The 16,802-nt window shown below is 42.3% G+C and overlaps 1 protein-coding gene and 1 pseudogene across 1 annotated transcript; both read right to left on the minus strand.

Moving 5' to 3' along the window:
• Positions 1-273: 273 nt before the first annotated feature.
• On the minus strand, positions 274-1,632 carry LOC112903760 (annotated as a pseudogene).
• A 7,962-nt stretch (positions 1,633-9,594) lies between these two features.
• On the minus strand, positions 9,595-11,616 carry LOC112903167 (superoxide dismutase [Cu-Zn]-like). Its single transcript, XM_025972385.1, has 6 exons — positions 11,175-11,616; positions 10,901-10,987; positions 10,638-10,669; positions 10,472-10,547; positions 10,203-10,275; positions 9,595-9,922 (listed from the first exon to the last, which is right to left on the minus strand). Exons 1-5 carry the CDS (start codon positions 11,242-11,244, stop codon positions 10,241-10,243), a joined length of 300 nt encoding a protein of 99 aa, XP_025828170.1. The 5' UTR covers positions 11,245-11,616; the 3' UTR covers positions 9,595-9,922; positions 10,203-10,240.
• Between the last annotated feature and the right edge of the window lie 5,186 nt (positions 11,617-16,802).

Raw genomic sequence — 16,802 nt, forward strand, 5'->3', positions numbered from 1 at the left:
GGACAACCCAATAATTATCGGGGAAGGAAGAGATTTTAAGGAACTGCTGGAGTATATTTCTCCCCAATATTAACGGTTTATTGGGGGGAAAGAGAGACTGCTAGAGATGCTCTTATGTATCATTGCAGTACCAGTGTAAAAATTTGCAGCCTAACTGTTAAAACTATAGCAGCTGATGCTGTACAACTTCCACTACCTAGCTAATAGGAGTACTACGATCTCTTTAGTTTGTCCATCTTGTGAAATAACACCAACAAAAATATTCTGACTCTCTCAAAGCTTTTGGAACATAAAAAGTGATGATCTTATTAAAATTGCATCAAGCAAGAGCCATACATTAGTAGTAGTAGTATCATCGTCGACTCTGTCTAAATTTTGTCTAGGATAAACCTCAATTGCTGAGCGAATTCCAAGACCTGATACAATTTTGTAGCCGCTAAATCCAGCTTCCTGGAAGATCTTTTTCCAGTCGTTCTCACCTCGCTCAACTCCATTGATGTACAACATATACAGATCATACAAAGCATGTGTTTCCTTGGAAACTGGATCCTGTGGCCCAGATCCCATTACACAGTCGATGATGATAACCTTTCCTCCGTCTTATCTTGCCGGGATAGCAGCCTTGCATAGTCGCAGTATCTTGATGCAGTCGTCGTCACCCCAACAGTGCAGAACCCATTATACACCGTACACATGTGAAGGTAAAAAAAAAGAAGGAAACTTTACATTTATCAAAAGTTCACATGTTCACCATTCAACTGGAAAAATTCACAGTTAATAACAGTATACAAAGATTGAAAATACTTCTATGAGCTGTGGCGTACCTTGAGTAAGACGGCATCTGCTCGTGGAATGAACTCCAACATATCACCGGCGACGAAATGCACAGTGCCATTGCATCGAGAAGAAGCCTGGCTGTCCACATGAGGGAGATCAAGAACGGTGCACTTGATATGTGGGAAAGCTCTAGTGATGGCTGCCGACGCGCCACCGACATCGACCAAGGAGCTTATCCCGGAAAAGATTTTGCCACCAGCCTCCCTGAGAAAGATCTCCATGACGAGCTGGCTGTCTGCAACCATAGCCTCGTTGAACACGCCGATATCCTCAGCATTCTTACTTGTCATCTCCCAACGATCGCAGCCATGGGCCATCTCAAAGAAAGACTTAGGGGGCTGCCTACTCATCTTTGAACCACGAGTGCATGCCGAAGAACGGGGTTACTGTGAGAGGGCGTACCAAGAAGTGCAGCATAGGAGACATGCTGCACAACTTGTAGTCATCACCAGTGATGAGGAGGCGGGACATGGTGGTCAGCTTGTACACTACCTCCTCCCTACTACTGAGGCTACCCGTGGTTGAGGAGCCGGTGGCCGGCGGGTTCGATGCAGTGAAAATGCAAGAGATGGTAAGGACGTTCATGAGCCGCTTCAAGCATGGCAGCCTTGATGCGTGGAGCCCCGTGTCGGCAATGAGGTCGGACAGTGTTGCAGAGCCACCCCGGTGGTAGATGGCGTTGGGAATGCCGAGATGTACAGCGCAGCTTAGCGCCATAGACTTGACATAGCAGAAGAAGTGGTGGTAGAGGACACACTCTGCATGGATCAAGTCCTCAGTGCTCAATGCATCCATGATGTGTATACTTAGCTATGCGAACTAAATTGCTTTCTGGCCGGCTTAGATCACCACTGTTTCTATTTAAAGTGGCACTCCGATCCAACGTGCCAATGAGCATTGCATGGGCTGCAAATTTTTTCATGAGGCACTAGAATGCCAAGAGGCTACTTCCATTTTCCCATGATCTGCTGTGCTGCAAACAGTGCTACCACTAGAGCCTTCTAGCGTTCAAAAATTCAAGTGGCGCAATAATAGTCTCATCCTGTTTCTTGCATGTTGGGTCGCTTTGTCACTTTCAGATGGACGGACCCACCTTGCCATGCCTGTTGCACATGGCAGACAAGTCACGCCGTGTCGGCAGTTCGTTGGATAACCAAAATCCATACCCAAATCCATCATGCCCATGCAATCTGGGTAGGGTATGGGAAAAAGTGTTTCATCCATTTATGTTAGGGTACGGTTAGGGTGTATCCTGTTCTATCAGGGTATGCAATACCCACCTCCGTTCATTTTACCCGGTTCATTTTGGTGCCACCACGTGAGCTCCATTGCCTTTATTTTTCCCTTGAACGAGCTCTGAAAATGGAACGGGTCGGAGGAACCAAGCAGACTCGCAAGGAGAGAAGAATCAGAGCGAGCAAAAGAGAGACGGAGAGTGGAAGGGAGAGGGCAACCGAGGTGGGGCTGGAGAGGTCGAGCAGTTCCTAGGTGATCAGTGAAGGTCGAGCTCGCGATGTTGGAGAAGAACGTGGGAAATGGAGATAGCAGATAGGTCTTAGGGGCCGCACCGCCCTGCCAGTCATAGGCTCGTAGCGACCCGACCAGCGTTGTCTGCCTAGGGCAATCCCAAGCATAGCATAAGGCCTCTTGTGCAGGGACAGCTGAGACTCATGGAGTTCTTATTAGTTCTTACCCAAATTACCCAAAAATATCCAATTATTAGTGGCATGGAAGTGGGTAATTTTGGGAGGGTATAGAATGGGATCAGGCACATGGATTTGGGTGTGGGTGTGGCGAAGCACGGACATGCCCACACAATCCCCATCCACTAGCACATAAACGGTTTCTGCTGGCGTCTCCCATTTTAGATGTTGGCGGTTGGTATCGACGCTACCAGCACTAATGCTTAAGGGGCGCCCTATTACGGACTGCCTGCAGTAATACCATTGTGCTGGCGGGCCACCTATGCATCCGCTAGTGAAAATGGTTCAAATTTTCACTTGCGGTTGTTTAGGTGGCCCGCCAGTGCAAATAGGTTGCCCATGGAAATTAGAAGGACCCAAATTCATCAAGCATTGCATCAACATATCTGAATTCAACCATAAAACATTGACAACTATGCTTACATACCACATATGGCTCAAATTCATCAAATATAAATCAAATACAAAGTCTGTTGACACAAGTCTCATCCGTCGCATACACAAATGGTCCAAGTTTTACATCTCACAATTAGAACTCACAAAAAGCCTAAAACATTGGTACAGTCAGCTACATAAGTCTAACCCCTAAGAGACCAGAAGCAAAGAGATATGTCAACACACCTGCAAGTATACCCAAAACAACTACAAGGGTACCAAATCCAACTGCATTCATGTTCAAGTCATGCTTCAAGTCTGCAATGTTTTGAGATGTTTCTCCATGCTGCATCTTCATTTGACACATCTCCATCCTCATATCACACAATTGCATATTCAGGTCTTGAAAGTTTATGCTGCATCTTCATTTGCATATTCAAGCACTCTTTGAGGCTGAACAAGACGCGACTGAACTAGTCCTGGTGCCGCTGCTGTAGTCTGAGCATCAACTACGCTGCGTGCACCGGCACTGGATCCACCACGATTAAGCAACAATTGTGGATGTTTGTCTGCCAACCACTTCAAGTATACGTTTTCCGACCACCAGTAAGACTGACAGGATCTCGTATCCTCCTACCAAAATTTGACAAATATCTAAGAATATGCTGAAATACGCTAACCGGAATTAATTATCTAGAATCTAACTAAACAAACTAAGACAAATATGTAACATTAGTTAACTAGCAAAATAAGCTAAGACAAGCAAGCTAATAAGCTAAGACAAATATCTAACATTATCTAACATTGTTAACTCGAATCTAACTTAACAAGGAAGCTAATACAAATAAGCTTAGATCAACAAGCTAAAATAAGCAACTCAAGCAAAAACGAAAATCAAACTAGCAAAATATGATCTTAATACGTTAAATACTCACTTTATAATGGTTGGGGCACTTGTAGAAAATTTCGCCAACCCTTCTCCTAAGTCAAATGATCTTGGTCTGACATGATGGGTTGGGATAGTTAGGAAGGGGGAGAGGCATGAACTTGGAGCTGCTCGGCGCCGCGGATGGGTTGCCTGTAGTGCTCGCCATGTGGATCTCACCTTGAAACTCAAGTGATGTCGACAAACTTGAGGTGGAAGAAAAGATCGACAGATTTACGTCCTTAGCATCCGTGGTGGCGGCGTGGTGGCGGGCGGCGGAGCAGTGGGGAAGGGATGGAGCGAGGAAGGCGCGGTGGTGGGCCGAGCGGTGGCGGAGATGTCGAGGTGCGGAGTCGGGCGGTGGAGCAGGCGGCAGGGGAGCGGTGGCGGATGCGGCGGAGCGGCAACAAAGCGGTGAGGAAGCGGTGGTGGCGGGCGGCAGAGCGGTGGCGAAGGTGCGGTGGCGGCAGATACGGTGGCGGAGTTATCATACACAGCAAGCTAAGAGAGGTAGAGAGGGAGTGTTATGCGTTCGGACAAGCACTTGCTTGCTTTACTTTGAATTCCACATTTGTGCTGGTGGGTACTTATCACCCACCTGCCCAAATCCAATTATGCTGGCGGTTGGAGTACGGACCTGCCAGCACAAATGTTTTTTAGAATCAGCATAGAAAATCGATTAATTCCTAGAAAATAGTAGATAAGTTTGAAAATTATTGAATCTCCTAATCCAAGAATTATGTCATGTATATCACCAATTAAAATTAAGTTGAACTACATATCACTTGAAATACGTTAAATTGAGTGTACCCTTGAACGTTTGCATTAAGGTTTATGGAACTTCAAGGGAGATGTGTCAATTTATATAAACATCATGCACTGATATTTTCTAAATGAGCTTTGTATTTTTATATACGGTCATTAACCTATTAAGGTAACAAATGGAATGTCTTGGATTTTTTGGAGCAAATACAAGATTTATTATTATTATTTCAAATGGACTTGTAAATACAAACTTGTTTTTTGTTAGCATTAGTTTCTTTATACAAATCACTTTTGTGTATACTAACTATATTGTAACTAGGAAACTGAATATGAGTTTTCTAAAAATTTATTACTAAAGTATAAGACAGATATAGTTGTAATATGGACTTAAATCAATTATCTAAAAAATTATATAAATGTTAGTAAAATATCAGATTAATGTGGAAAATTACGAGTCCTTCCTTATAACATATATATGCATTGATGTACTTTTATAAAATTATTTTAGTCATAAAACACTACGTCACTTTTGTGTATACTAACTATATGCAATTTTCATCTCATATAGTTGTAATTTATTAAAAAAGTAAACCCTGAAACCGCCATCTAATTTATGCTAGCGCGTGCTTATGCTGCCCGCCAGTAGAAATACCACCATATATTGGCGGGACGGGGATGAAATTTCCAAGTCCTGGTGCGCAATCGAACAGATGCCGCTAGACTGCCCAATTTTCTCCTCCTCGCCGGCCCTCATCCACTCCGCCACCACCCCTCCGCATCGCCGCCGTCTCCACCCCCCGAGACCCCGACGGCACCACGATGCCACCTCCCAGACGATGTCACTGATGACGGGCGTGACTCCAGCCTCTCCTCCTCGCCGCCGCCACCGCCTCTTCCTCCACGCCGCCAGCCCCTTGTCCTCTGTGCCGCCGTTTCCTCTTCGTCTGCGCCGCCGCCGCCTCTTCCCCTGCGCCGCTAGCCCCTTGTCCTCCGCACCGCCGGCTCTTCTCCATCCGGGTAAATTAAATTTAGTCAAGTGCACTATAATCTATCTGTTAGAATGTGTTATTGTGTTTAGAAATTATGTAGATTTTGTTATTTGAATGATATTTGATCAAATATGTGCGTGTGATTTGATTGCAATTTGTTATAGTTACTATGATTAGGATTTGTTTAGATTTTGTTATTTGTATGAAATCTGCGTAACATTTGTATGAAATTGTTCATGAATGGTAGTGTAGTGGCGTTGGCCGTGGTAGTGTGGGTCGTGGCCTTGGTCAGGGTAGTGTTGGTCATGGTACGGGACATCAGGATTACTCTTTACCTGTGGCTCGCCCTCCAGTCATCATGTTCAGTAGAGTCAACATGACTAGACCGACTCGATATCCTCAAGCAACCATACTAGCTCCAGGAATAGTAAGATCTTTTTTTCTTATTATTGAGATTGTTTTAATCCATATTAATGTTACATTACCTCTAATGCAGCGGGTCGATGTGTTTACATGGCTTGCCGACTAGTAAACAGGCTTGGTGGTTCACCTCCTTAGGTGCAAACCATGGAATGCTAACATTTCAAGAAATTAACAATCACTTTCAAGATAGTAGCAAGAGAAGATCTAGAAACAATGATTCCAATAGTGTCCAATGGTAAAGAATCACCTATTCAGATGACTTATGAAAGAAGTGCTATGGAAGCTTGCTTGGCAGAATTTGAGAGGCATGGTTATCTAATTTTGGATTTGTCATGGTTCAAAATCAGGACGCTTCAACAGAATGAACATGATATTGCTAGTCTCTGTGAGAGACTTGCACAAGAAAATCAAAATAACATGATATGTGAGTTTTTGTCAATTTAATAATATTATGGTACTTTCTTTCGTTGTGTCAAGAAGTTCATAATATTTTTCCATCTTCAATGTAGGATATGTTTGGTAACACCTTCACAACGATGAGTTTACAAAATATTTTATCTCAAGCTTTGGAAGCTTTGGAGAAGTTGGGTTATCATTGGTACGAGTCTGGGACACCCCATACTAGGGAAGATTTGTACCAGACTTCTATTGAGGTTTGATCTGCCCCATATCCTGCTGCAAAACCATTATTGACCATCTATGGCAAAGCACTTCCTCGTCGATGTGAAGCAAAGGACAATGCACTTATCAATGCTTTGATTTTCATTGATGAAAACCTGGGGTACAAGATTGGCGATGTTAGCTATATTCAGTACTTCTTGCTTGCGAATAATATCAACTAGATGATGTAATGTAGGAATGCAATTGGACATTTGCATCTTGGATGGAACAATTAGAATGTATATGTATCGGTTTTATCGGATATTTCTATCGCATGCGTTTTAAATATTCAGATGTTTGATGTGCTTGTATATTTATATCACTTTTGAGGTCATGCAGTGTGATGTGGTTGTATATGTATATCAATATACTTATATATATATATATATATTTGATTTTTGCAGATTGATCGAACATTTATATACTGGTGGGTTACCAACCACCAGCATATGATCTTTGTTGACTGCTAGCACATGCGAATCATTGATGGCGGGTTTATCCAATCGCTAGTAAAGATACATCTGGGCTGACGGTCAAGAACTGCCAACATAATTAGCCATTTGTGCTGGCACAGAGTTCCTGGTGGAAACTCCAATCGCCAGCACAGAGCCAATTAGACCGTCAGCAAAAAGCTTTTATGTACTAGTGATCCTCCGCCGTTGGGGATTGGTTCACTAGGCTGACTACTAACCACATGGATGCATATGGGTGTGCAAGCATGGTCCTGCAAACCTGAGCAAAAATGAACGCACAAGGATGGCTGTACACCGTACATGGGTATAGATTGTTGATCTGACTATTCTTTATGCAGCTTCAGCTGGGGGGTTTCAAAGAAGCAGCTGATCATGCATGTTGCAAAAGTAATCTCTTTATAGTAAATGAACAGTATGCCTCGACTTGTTCATGCTCAGCGAAACTGCAACATTGTATCAATACTTTTGCTGGTAAAAGAAAAACGAAAGAAGCCTAAATAAAAACATCATTGTCCTAATAGATATTTGTAAGGAAAATGGCCCTATTAGACCATTATTGTGATTTTGATGATTGAAATGATAACATAATCAGTGGGACTACAAGTTTGTGAGCTCATATTTGTAGAATTTCTAGTTGCCATGGATGAAATCCAAACCATAGTCAAGACAGTTGAAATCACAGTCAAGATGCCCAAGCAATATTAAAAATCATAGTCAAGATGTCCAAATACAGCTGAGATGAATTGGACAAGTTTTAGCATGGATCAGGGTGTCGGATGAACCGACGATATCAAGGACTAATGCAGAATTCAGATGACATCAAGTGCAGAAACTCCTTCAGTACCGGATCATCCGATGCTATGAAGATGGTTGTCAGAGTAAGCACCGGTTAATTATTCAGAGAGCATGTCAAGGGACAGAATGTATCAGGGAAACACCCTTGAGCACCCCGGTTGATCCGACGGGCATCAGATGAAGCGTCGGAGCAATGACACAAGCAAAAGTGGCTTTGGGGAGAAAGGGGCTAACGGCTATGTGGCTGAAAGGGGGTACTAGATGATCCGATACCCACCTAGTCAGTGTATTGATTCATCCGATAATACTGCACTTTTTACCGGCCGTTGGAGCAATAACTCTTTGGAGTTGCTGGGCTATTTATACCCCCTCTACTCGCCCATTTGAGGTTGCTGGAGTCTTAAGGAAGCTCATACACATTGAAGAAGATATCCAAACTACCATAGAGTTTAGTGATCACATCCAATACCTTTAGCACATGCTTAATGAGTGTTAGTGCTAGGCTAGACCAAGGGAAAGTGAGAGAGCAAGGTGTAGCTACTTTGTGTTTGGTTCTAGAGTAAACCACCACTGTAATTTTGGTATGCTGGCCTCTTGGAGTATTTGCCAGCAAAGTTTTCGATCCTTCAGCTTGTTGTGAAGCGGTGACGACGATCATGTTCGGAGATGAGGACACTCCTCCTTCGTGGGAAGCTCCGTAGTGAAGACAGCATCAAGGTGAATAGTGCAAGAGGTTGTAGGCACTGCCTTGCCACTTGGTGTGAGGCTTAGTGGCGAGACCAAGCTCTTGATCTGAAGAGACTTGGTGACCGGGAGCATATACTTGGTGGAGCTCCAACATGGACTAGGGGTGGCTTTTCCCACCGATAACACGAGAAAAATTGAAGTGCCGAGTTTGCATCTATATGACCCACTTCTTTATCTTTCCGCAATTCTTACTTAATTTGTGTATGTTTCCTTATTAGAGTAGTATTTTGCTAGGATTGGCTTTATGTTACAAAACTCTTATTAGGTGGTTTGAACTAAAACACTAGCCGAACCGTAGTTGCACATCTAGATAGCATGGTCTAGTTTATATTTTGTGCAAATTAGATGGAAACTATAGGTTCAGTTTTTAAATTATCTAAATTACCCCTCCCCTTCTTAGGCTACGTGCACCGATTCCTTTCAATATTATTACTAGTTTTAAATCATGTCGATTCACACAATATATCATTTAATATACGACTGTTGCAAGAATAAGCATGGCCGCAGGTCTCCATAGTTGTAAAATTTTGTATGAGTCTCTGGTTATTTTACAAGTAATGATGCTAGCGCGACACCTGCGGTCATGCTTAATCTTTATGTATGAACGAATTATTGTAAGTTTTTGTAGGTGTTGTATATTAGTACGTACAGCTGACAGAGCAATTGAGCCTGAAAATTGATTGATTTTAAGGTGTCTGTGTGAACATGCGAGAGATGAGTTTTTTTTTCAAACGAAAGGCAAACATCATGTGCTTCTATTGGTATAGCAGAAAAAATATACAGGATTATATTCACTATGTAAGAAACTCTTTTTGGAGACACGGCTCAAAGCTCATTGCAGATGAAAATAATTTTCATCTCCAAATTTATGTCACTGATGTGAGGCACATTGCTCCAATGACTCTCAGACGCGTCTCAGACGCGTGTTGTCAAAATGCGTCTCCAATGCCCCAAATCGGAGATGGGGTTGAAAAAAGCGGATTGAGAAAAAATGTCTCCAATGACCCGCTCATTGGAGACAGTTTTGGCAAAACGTGTCTCCAATGATGAATTAGAAAACAAAAAAAAAGAAAAGAGCAGATTTAAAATACACCTTAAATACATAAGAGATACACATGTTTTATACATTACATACATTCTATAGTTGTTACAACCTTCCTAAAAAATGCAGATGAAAAGGAAGAAGAAAAAAAAAACTGCATAACTTGGACTTCCTTCACTGCTTGCCACCTGCAATAGAAAATGTAGTCTGAACATTAGTTGAACACCACACTGAAGTTCCCAAGACCAATGGATAGGCATCTAGACTTGTTAAACTGATAAACTAACATGTACTAATCAATACCAAGCACTAGTTATCTTCAAGGAGATCAATCCAATTAGCTATTGTCGATTTATCAAGAACACAAGAAAAATCCACTAGAGCTATATGTTGCAGAAACAGTTCGAAAAACAAAGGTTGCAACGGAAAACTGATCATGAAGAACATAGCCAAGCAAGTTGATCTGACCTGTTGCATGATCCGTTGCAGACTGCTGCATGGCAACTTCAAGAAGCCTGAATCTGGCATTGAATTTGTTTTCCTGTGGCATTTAATAGTCAGATAATTAGAGACACTCTTACATGGACTTGTTCATGTCATCCATATACAGAAATCTATAGTGATCATTTGTAGGTCTATCTGAACTAAGAACAATTGTGCTAATAGACGGAACCTTAACTCAAAACGGACTACATCTGCACATAAAAGGCACAAGCGTCATTAAGTAGCAGCGTTACCCTTTCCAAGATCATCAGGATCAGCATGAACAACAACAGCTCTACCAATGATTGAGTTTGGCCCAGTCAGTGGGATCTGCCAAAAAAAAAATCATCATCGATGTTAAAGGAGAAAGCTAGGGTGATAGGAATCATAAGGGCATATGCTGAAGAAATGTCTGATTACCTGGCTGTCGGTAACATTGATGTAAGCAACACCTGACAGCAGAGACATAAACTCAGTGACAGGAAAAGTACATCATTATATACATAAGCATATGTGAAATTGTGAATGGAGTTACAGGACTACAGAAATAAATAAGTTTCCTTAGCACAAGTAGCCAAGTACCCTCTACATGGTCGGGGCATAAGAACAAACACCTTGCGCCAGTTTCAATTCATTCCAAATAAACAAAGGAGAACGTAACGATGGAGATTGGAGTAGCATACCATTTTGCTGCCTCGGTTGCCGTTGTGCGCACGCACGATCTGCGTGGTGAGATAGGACCTTCTCGTACTCCGCCGCCGCCATACCACCTGAAATCCCCAAACCAACACTGGTCATTCCTCAAGAAACATCAGTCACAGCCTCTGGACGCGGATCGTCAGGGAAAAATCTCGTCACCCGCACAAATTAAGCACTCCAATTGAGAAATTGGGAAATTGGGCAAGAATTTGGGGTTCTAGGGTTCGAGGTGGGGAAGGGGAAGGGAGCGGATCTAACCTTGCCAGATCCATGGCCGCCGAAGCTGGATCGATCCCGTCGGTGTTGATTGCGCTGGAGCCTTCCCCATGACTGTGGCGGTGTACGAGCGGCGCCCACAGAGCCCGGGACCACCCACCCCGCCATGGATGAGGAGACGGACGTGCGAGCTCTGGTGCGTCGCCGCCGTCCAGACAAGAGAGAGGCAAGGCAGAGAGACAGAGGGGCGGCAGCCATGACGGGGGAGGACAGGAGATCCAGTGTCCTGCTGCTAGTGGAAGTTGGCGGCGGCAGGGTGAGGCGGCGCGGGGCGGAGGGAGCCGAGGTGTCCTAGGGTTTGGACATGTGCGGCGGAGGAGACGAGAGAGAGCTAGGAAGCAGACGGGCTGGAGAGAGAGAGAGACAGCAGGGAAGGCGAGGACGCTGGGGAAGGGGCGCACCGCGAACGTGAGCGGATGCGCTACCAGAATGGATAAAAATTTCGGGTACGAAGTTGTGTTACGCGAGACGCGTTTTACCTAAGCGCGTCTCCTATAACGCACCACAAAATGGGAGACGCGGTTGGTTACACGAGACGCGAGCCGTTCATCGGTGCCGAAAGCGCACTTAAGTGAGACGCAGTTTGTTAGTCCGCGTCTTCTATATATTATATAGACGACGTGATAAAATAAATAAATCTGATAGGTTGGATTGGATCATCAACACACGTTGAACTCAACAATCATGTTGGTCGGGTGGGGGTACACTAGTACAATATGACTCTACACAAGCGGTAGCCTTTTTCCATCACAAGCGGCTAGGTTGGAAAACCGCTTGAGATGTGTCAGGCCATTCAAACCGTTTGTGATGTTTAAGTATCACAAGCGGTCCGAAATTAAAAAGCGCATGTGATATCCGCGTCAACATCACAGGCGGTTTATAAGACAACCCGCTTGTGAGTTTATCACCATCACAGGCGGTTTTTAACCTGACCGGCTGTGATATAATTTTGAAATCACAAACGGTCATTAATACGAAACGCTTGTAATGCGGGACATGTGTCACAAGCGGTTTTAGAATCTTAACCGCTTGTGATGGATTCATATCTCAAGCGGTCTGTAACAGGGAACGCTTGTGATGCTGGATACGTATCACAAGCGGTCAAGCTAAATAGAACCGCTTGTATATGAATACCAAACCGAGTAAAATTGCATAGACAGAGGCCCTTCGTCCAGAATCACAAAATGAAATATACTCAAGTCCAATATAGATCAATACAGAATCACAGAATCGATATTCTTTCAAGTCCAATATAGATAAATACAGAATCACAGAAGGGAAATTTCTATAATCTACAAGTAACAAATTAATATGTAACACTATAATGAGCTCCAACAAATGAAGTTTCTAGCTGAGACCTCTCCTGGGCATTACTGCACACATAGGCAAAACAAATCGGTTAACCGTGACCTTTAGCATCAACATGAGCATTTATATTGTTAGTAGAAAACCACCATATATATATGTGAATGAATTTAAATAGCACACATAGAGAACTTGAGAGATTTTAAATTCATTGGTAACCACAATACATAGTCGATCGGACACATGCCAAATACAATTTGATTCATACAATTTTTCATGAACTACCATTTTTCCGCATGTATGGCTTCAAGTTCTTATCAATTTTCTTTTCCACACGCTTGATTCTCTCAGGACCATTAAAGACGGACATCTCTTCATACTTATTGTATTCCTCATCTCCGTCTCCCACATTCTCAACTCCAACAATTTTTTGCTTTCCAGAAATTACTACATGGCACTTCTCATTTGATGGATCGAGTACATAGAACACTTGTGCAACACATTCGGCGAGAACCCACGGGTCATCTTTATATCCTACTTTCTTTAAGTCTACCAGTGTGAGTCCGTAGTTGTCCACTGTCACCCCCCGGGATGTTGTACCCATTGGCACCTAAATAAGGGTATTTTCAAGCTCGGACCATAATCAAGTTCCCATATTTCCTCTATGAATCCAAAATATGTGGTCTTCTGTCCCCGTAGGTCAAAAGCATCAATACGAACACCGTTATTTTGCACAACACTTTTCATGTCTTTTGATTTAGTGTGGAATGTGTACCCATTGATGTCATATGCTTGCCATGATGTCACTAAACACGATGGTCCAGAAGCCAAATTCCTCATTGTTTTCTCTTCCAAAGAGTCTCCGGATGGGATGTTTTTGTCCATTAACCATTCGCTAAAACGATGTTTGTGCTCCCTCATGATCTAGTCCTCTGTGCGGTTCTGATTTTCTTTACGAAGCTCATCTAGGTGTTCCTCAATGTAAGGCTCGGCTATCGCGAGATGTTGTAGTACACTACCATGAGCACAATGTACTATCTTGTAATCCTCGACGCGGAAAGTTTTCCTGCCCATTCTCCCTCTCCCACATAGTTTACCCTCATGTTTAGGTACAGGCACACCTATCATTGTTCCATCTCTGATGTAATCTATACAGCTCTCAATCACTTCTTCTGTAGTGTATCCCTCCATGATTGAACCCTCTGGGTGAGCGCGATTTCGCACATAACCTTTTAACACTGCCAAGTACCGCTCCAACTGAAACATATGATGTAAATATAGTGGCCCTAATATTTTTATCTGATCCACGAGATGTATGATAAGGTGTACTTGCATATCAAAAAATGATGGAGGAAAACACATTTCAAGCTTGCACATAGTCTCGATGATGTATGCCTTCAGATAGTCCAAGTCTTCTAAAGCTATTACTTTTTGTGACACTGCATTGAAAAAGTAACACAGACGTGTGATGACAACTTTGACATGCTCTGTTTCGAGGGCTCTTACCGCAATTGGGAGGAACACCGTCATCATCATATGGCAGTCATGAGAGTTGTAACCAAATAGAGACAAGTCCTTCATCCTAACTAGTTTGCTGATATTGGATGAGAAACCTGTGGGCACTTTGATCCCATGCAAACATTTGCAAATTTTTGTTTTCTCCTCAACTGTCAAGTTGTAGCTAGCTGGGGGAAGGTAAGGCTTCCCTTTGCCACTATCCACTGGATGAAGTTCCGATCTGATTTGAAGATCTACTAGGTCTTGGCGTGACTTAAGTCCATCCTTTGTCTTACTCGGCATGCCCAGTAAGGTTCCAATGATGCTATCAAAAACATTCTTTGTTACATGCATCGAATCTGTGGCAGAACCAACCTGAATTATACCGGCTCAAGTACGCGAGTCCACTTTCGAGGGCTCCAACGTGCTTCAAACGGTATAATCCCTTGGCCTGTCGGGTAACGTCCCGATAAACCACCGATACACAGGATCAAATAAGGTTACCTCACACGAAGGTGAGTCCAGAGATACAATCACCATCACATTTTACATCACAGAGGAAATTACGTTACAAGGGTTCCAAAAGAGGTACGAAGATTTAAAATTCAGAGAAAAGATTACAAACTGTTAAAACTATAGTTTTTAGCAGCGGAAAACATACGCGATGACTACAACGCGTCGTTAAGACGGATGTCATGCTAAGCCCGAGCATGACATTGCTCGATATCACCAGTGCTGGCCGGGGACGGATCCCATTCCACGGACCAACCTTCTGAAAGTGCACAGGGCCAAGGCATGGGAAGAGTAGGGTCTTCAAGACTTTACCTGCAAAACATATAACTAGCAAGGCTGAGTATACTAATACTCAGCAAGGCTTACCCGGGATTGGGTATACTTAGCCCATAACTAGACTTATGAAAGCTTATAATGGTTCTGGCTTTAATTCCAGCTGAAAAGCAACAAAGAGTAGATCCTTAACTTCAAGTTTTAGCTTTCAGATTCTAGTTAATTATTCATTCTAGGTAAGCACCTACAACTACTCAAGCATGGTAGGATCTTTATCTCAATCATCAGTATTACTCATCTTATAGTTGCTCTTGTTACTCTGTGTGATAAAGGGATCAAGCAGTCTCAATCTTCGTGAGAAGCGGACGATTCGAATCGAATTTAACCTTGCAAGGTAAACCTAACTCACACGCTTGGAACACCACAGGGCCGTTCCGAAGCAACCGTTTACCTTTCATTCCGACTCGTGGATCAGATCCACCACAAGCGACTGCAGGAACATACGCACACCCAATGTGTGCAGGACATACGTCTGTAGCGCGACTACAAAACTCGTATTCCTGGTTGCCCTTGCAACACGTATTTCCTCAGTCGAACATGAGTAACCAAAAGAAGCAAATCGAGTGGTGGGAGGTATGTCCACTTCTCGGGCCGATTGGCTACTAGGCTTACCGCTTACCATATTTCGCGGCATGTGGTTAGTACTTTCAAATGCTTAACCACCGCTAACACACCCCGCGGCCTTATCCAATTCAACAACACAGACGGGGTATCACCTCAACCATGATACCTCACAAAACTCCCGTCCGGCATCCTTATAGTGATAACAGGAATGTAAACATTACAACTCCTATATCGCGCGAGTGACAGGAAATCACCCGACTTTTACCGGCCCTATTAGCGTAGCAGCTAGTCGGACTCAAGTACTAGTATCCATTACATTGGTTCCTAGGAGAATGCAACTAGGGTTTCAAGCAATTCCTAAGAACTTAATGCATAGAATACATAAATAGATATAGATTGCAGTGTAATAAAATAGTAGGTTATGTCCGGGGCTTGCCTTTACTGGCGGGGCTGGGGTTAGTCAAGTTAATAACGTCCGAACTTTGGTTCGGGCCTTCAGAGAATTCCCTGACAAAGTTCTCGGGATCTTCAGAATAACCTCCTTCTGGTTCCGGGATTAGCTGATAATTTCCGTCGGCGGGAGAGATGAGTCTACATGATATGCAAGATGAAGTTCAATGGATGCACACACTTTCATCTTAATTCATGGTAAAGTTGCAATCCAAAAGCTACCACTCAAGAACTCATGGTATAAGAAACCTAAGTTTTGAATTATAAGCATTAACTCATGATTAAAGCATTAATTTAATTGAAAATAGAAATTAAGTATTCAAGTTTAAATTAAATTCAAATTTGAATGTGAACCCTAAGTAATTAGAGTTATAAAGTTTTGAAAACTTAAACACAGCTTATTGTGTATTTAAAAGATTCTGATTAAAAGATCTAATTAGATAAGCTTCACTGAAAAGATTTAGTTAATTGTATTATAAACAAATTAAATTAATCCAAGATAAATATTAAAACATAAATTAGAGTTAAATTCAGATTTAGATTTGAATTTAAACTTTTTGAGTAAAGAATGTTATAAGATTTTGAATATTTAAAAATAGATTACTTCATAATTCATGATTAAGAGATCTAATTGATTAAAGTTTAAAAGGTATGCTTAGCAAATTTTTGCTCAAAATAATTTGAAATGGTTATCTTAAAAGAAATTAAATTAAATTATATCATGAATTTAGATTTGAAGATTTTATATTACTTTATATGTCATCTATAGAAATTTGTATATCAAAAATCATGATCACAAAGTTAACCTGTAAAAATTGGATTTACGGATTGGATATTACATTTCCATGTCTTAGATTCAATATAGATTCAAAAATATTTTGTTTCATATCAAAGTTACTTAATAGAAATTGTAGAGTTCAAAACCTAGTTTCAAACAAAACTGGTTTT

The sequence above is a fragment of the Panicum hallii genome, chromosome 8, assembly GCF_002211085.1.
Source record: "Panicum hallii strain FIL2 chromosome 8, PHallii_v3.1, whole genome shotgun sequence".
Taxonomy (NCBI): Eukaryota; Viridiplantae; Streptophyta; class Magnoliopsida; order Poales; family Poaceae; genus Panicum; species Panicum hallii.

Coding starts and splice junctions, on each gene's coding strand:
- LOC112903167 (XM_025972385.1), bottom strand. CDS start 11,244: ATGGGGAAGGCTCCAGCGCAATCAACACCGACGGGATCGATCCAGCTT. Junction 10,988..11,174: donor GCGGCCATGGATCTGGCAAG/GTTAGATCCGCT, acceptor TGGGGATTTCAG/GTGGTATGGCGGCGGCGGAG. Junction 10,548..10,637: donor TCAATGTTACCGACAGCCAG/GTAATCAGACAT, acceptor TTTTTTTGGCAG/ATCCCACTGACTGGGCCAAA.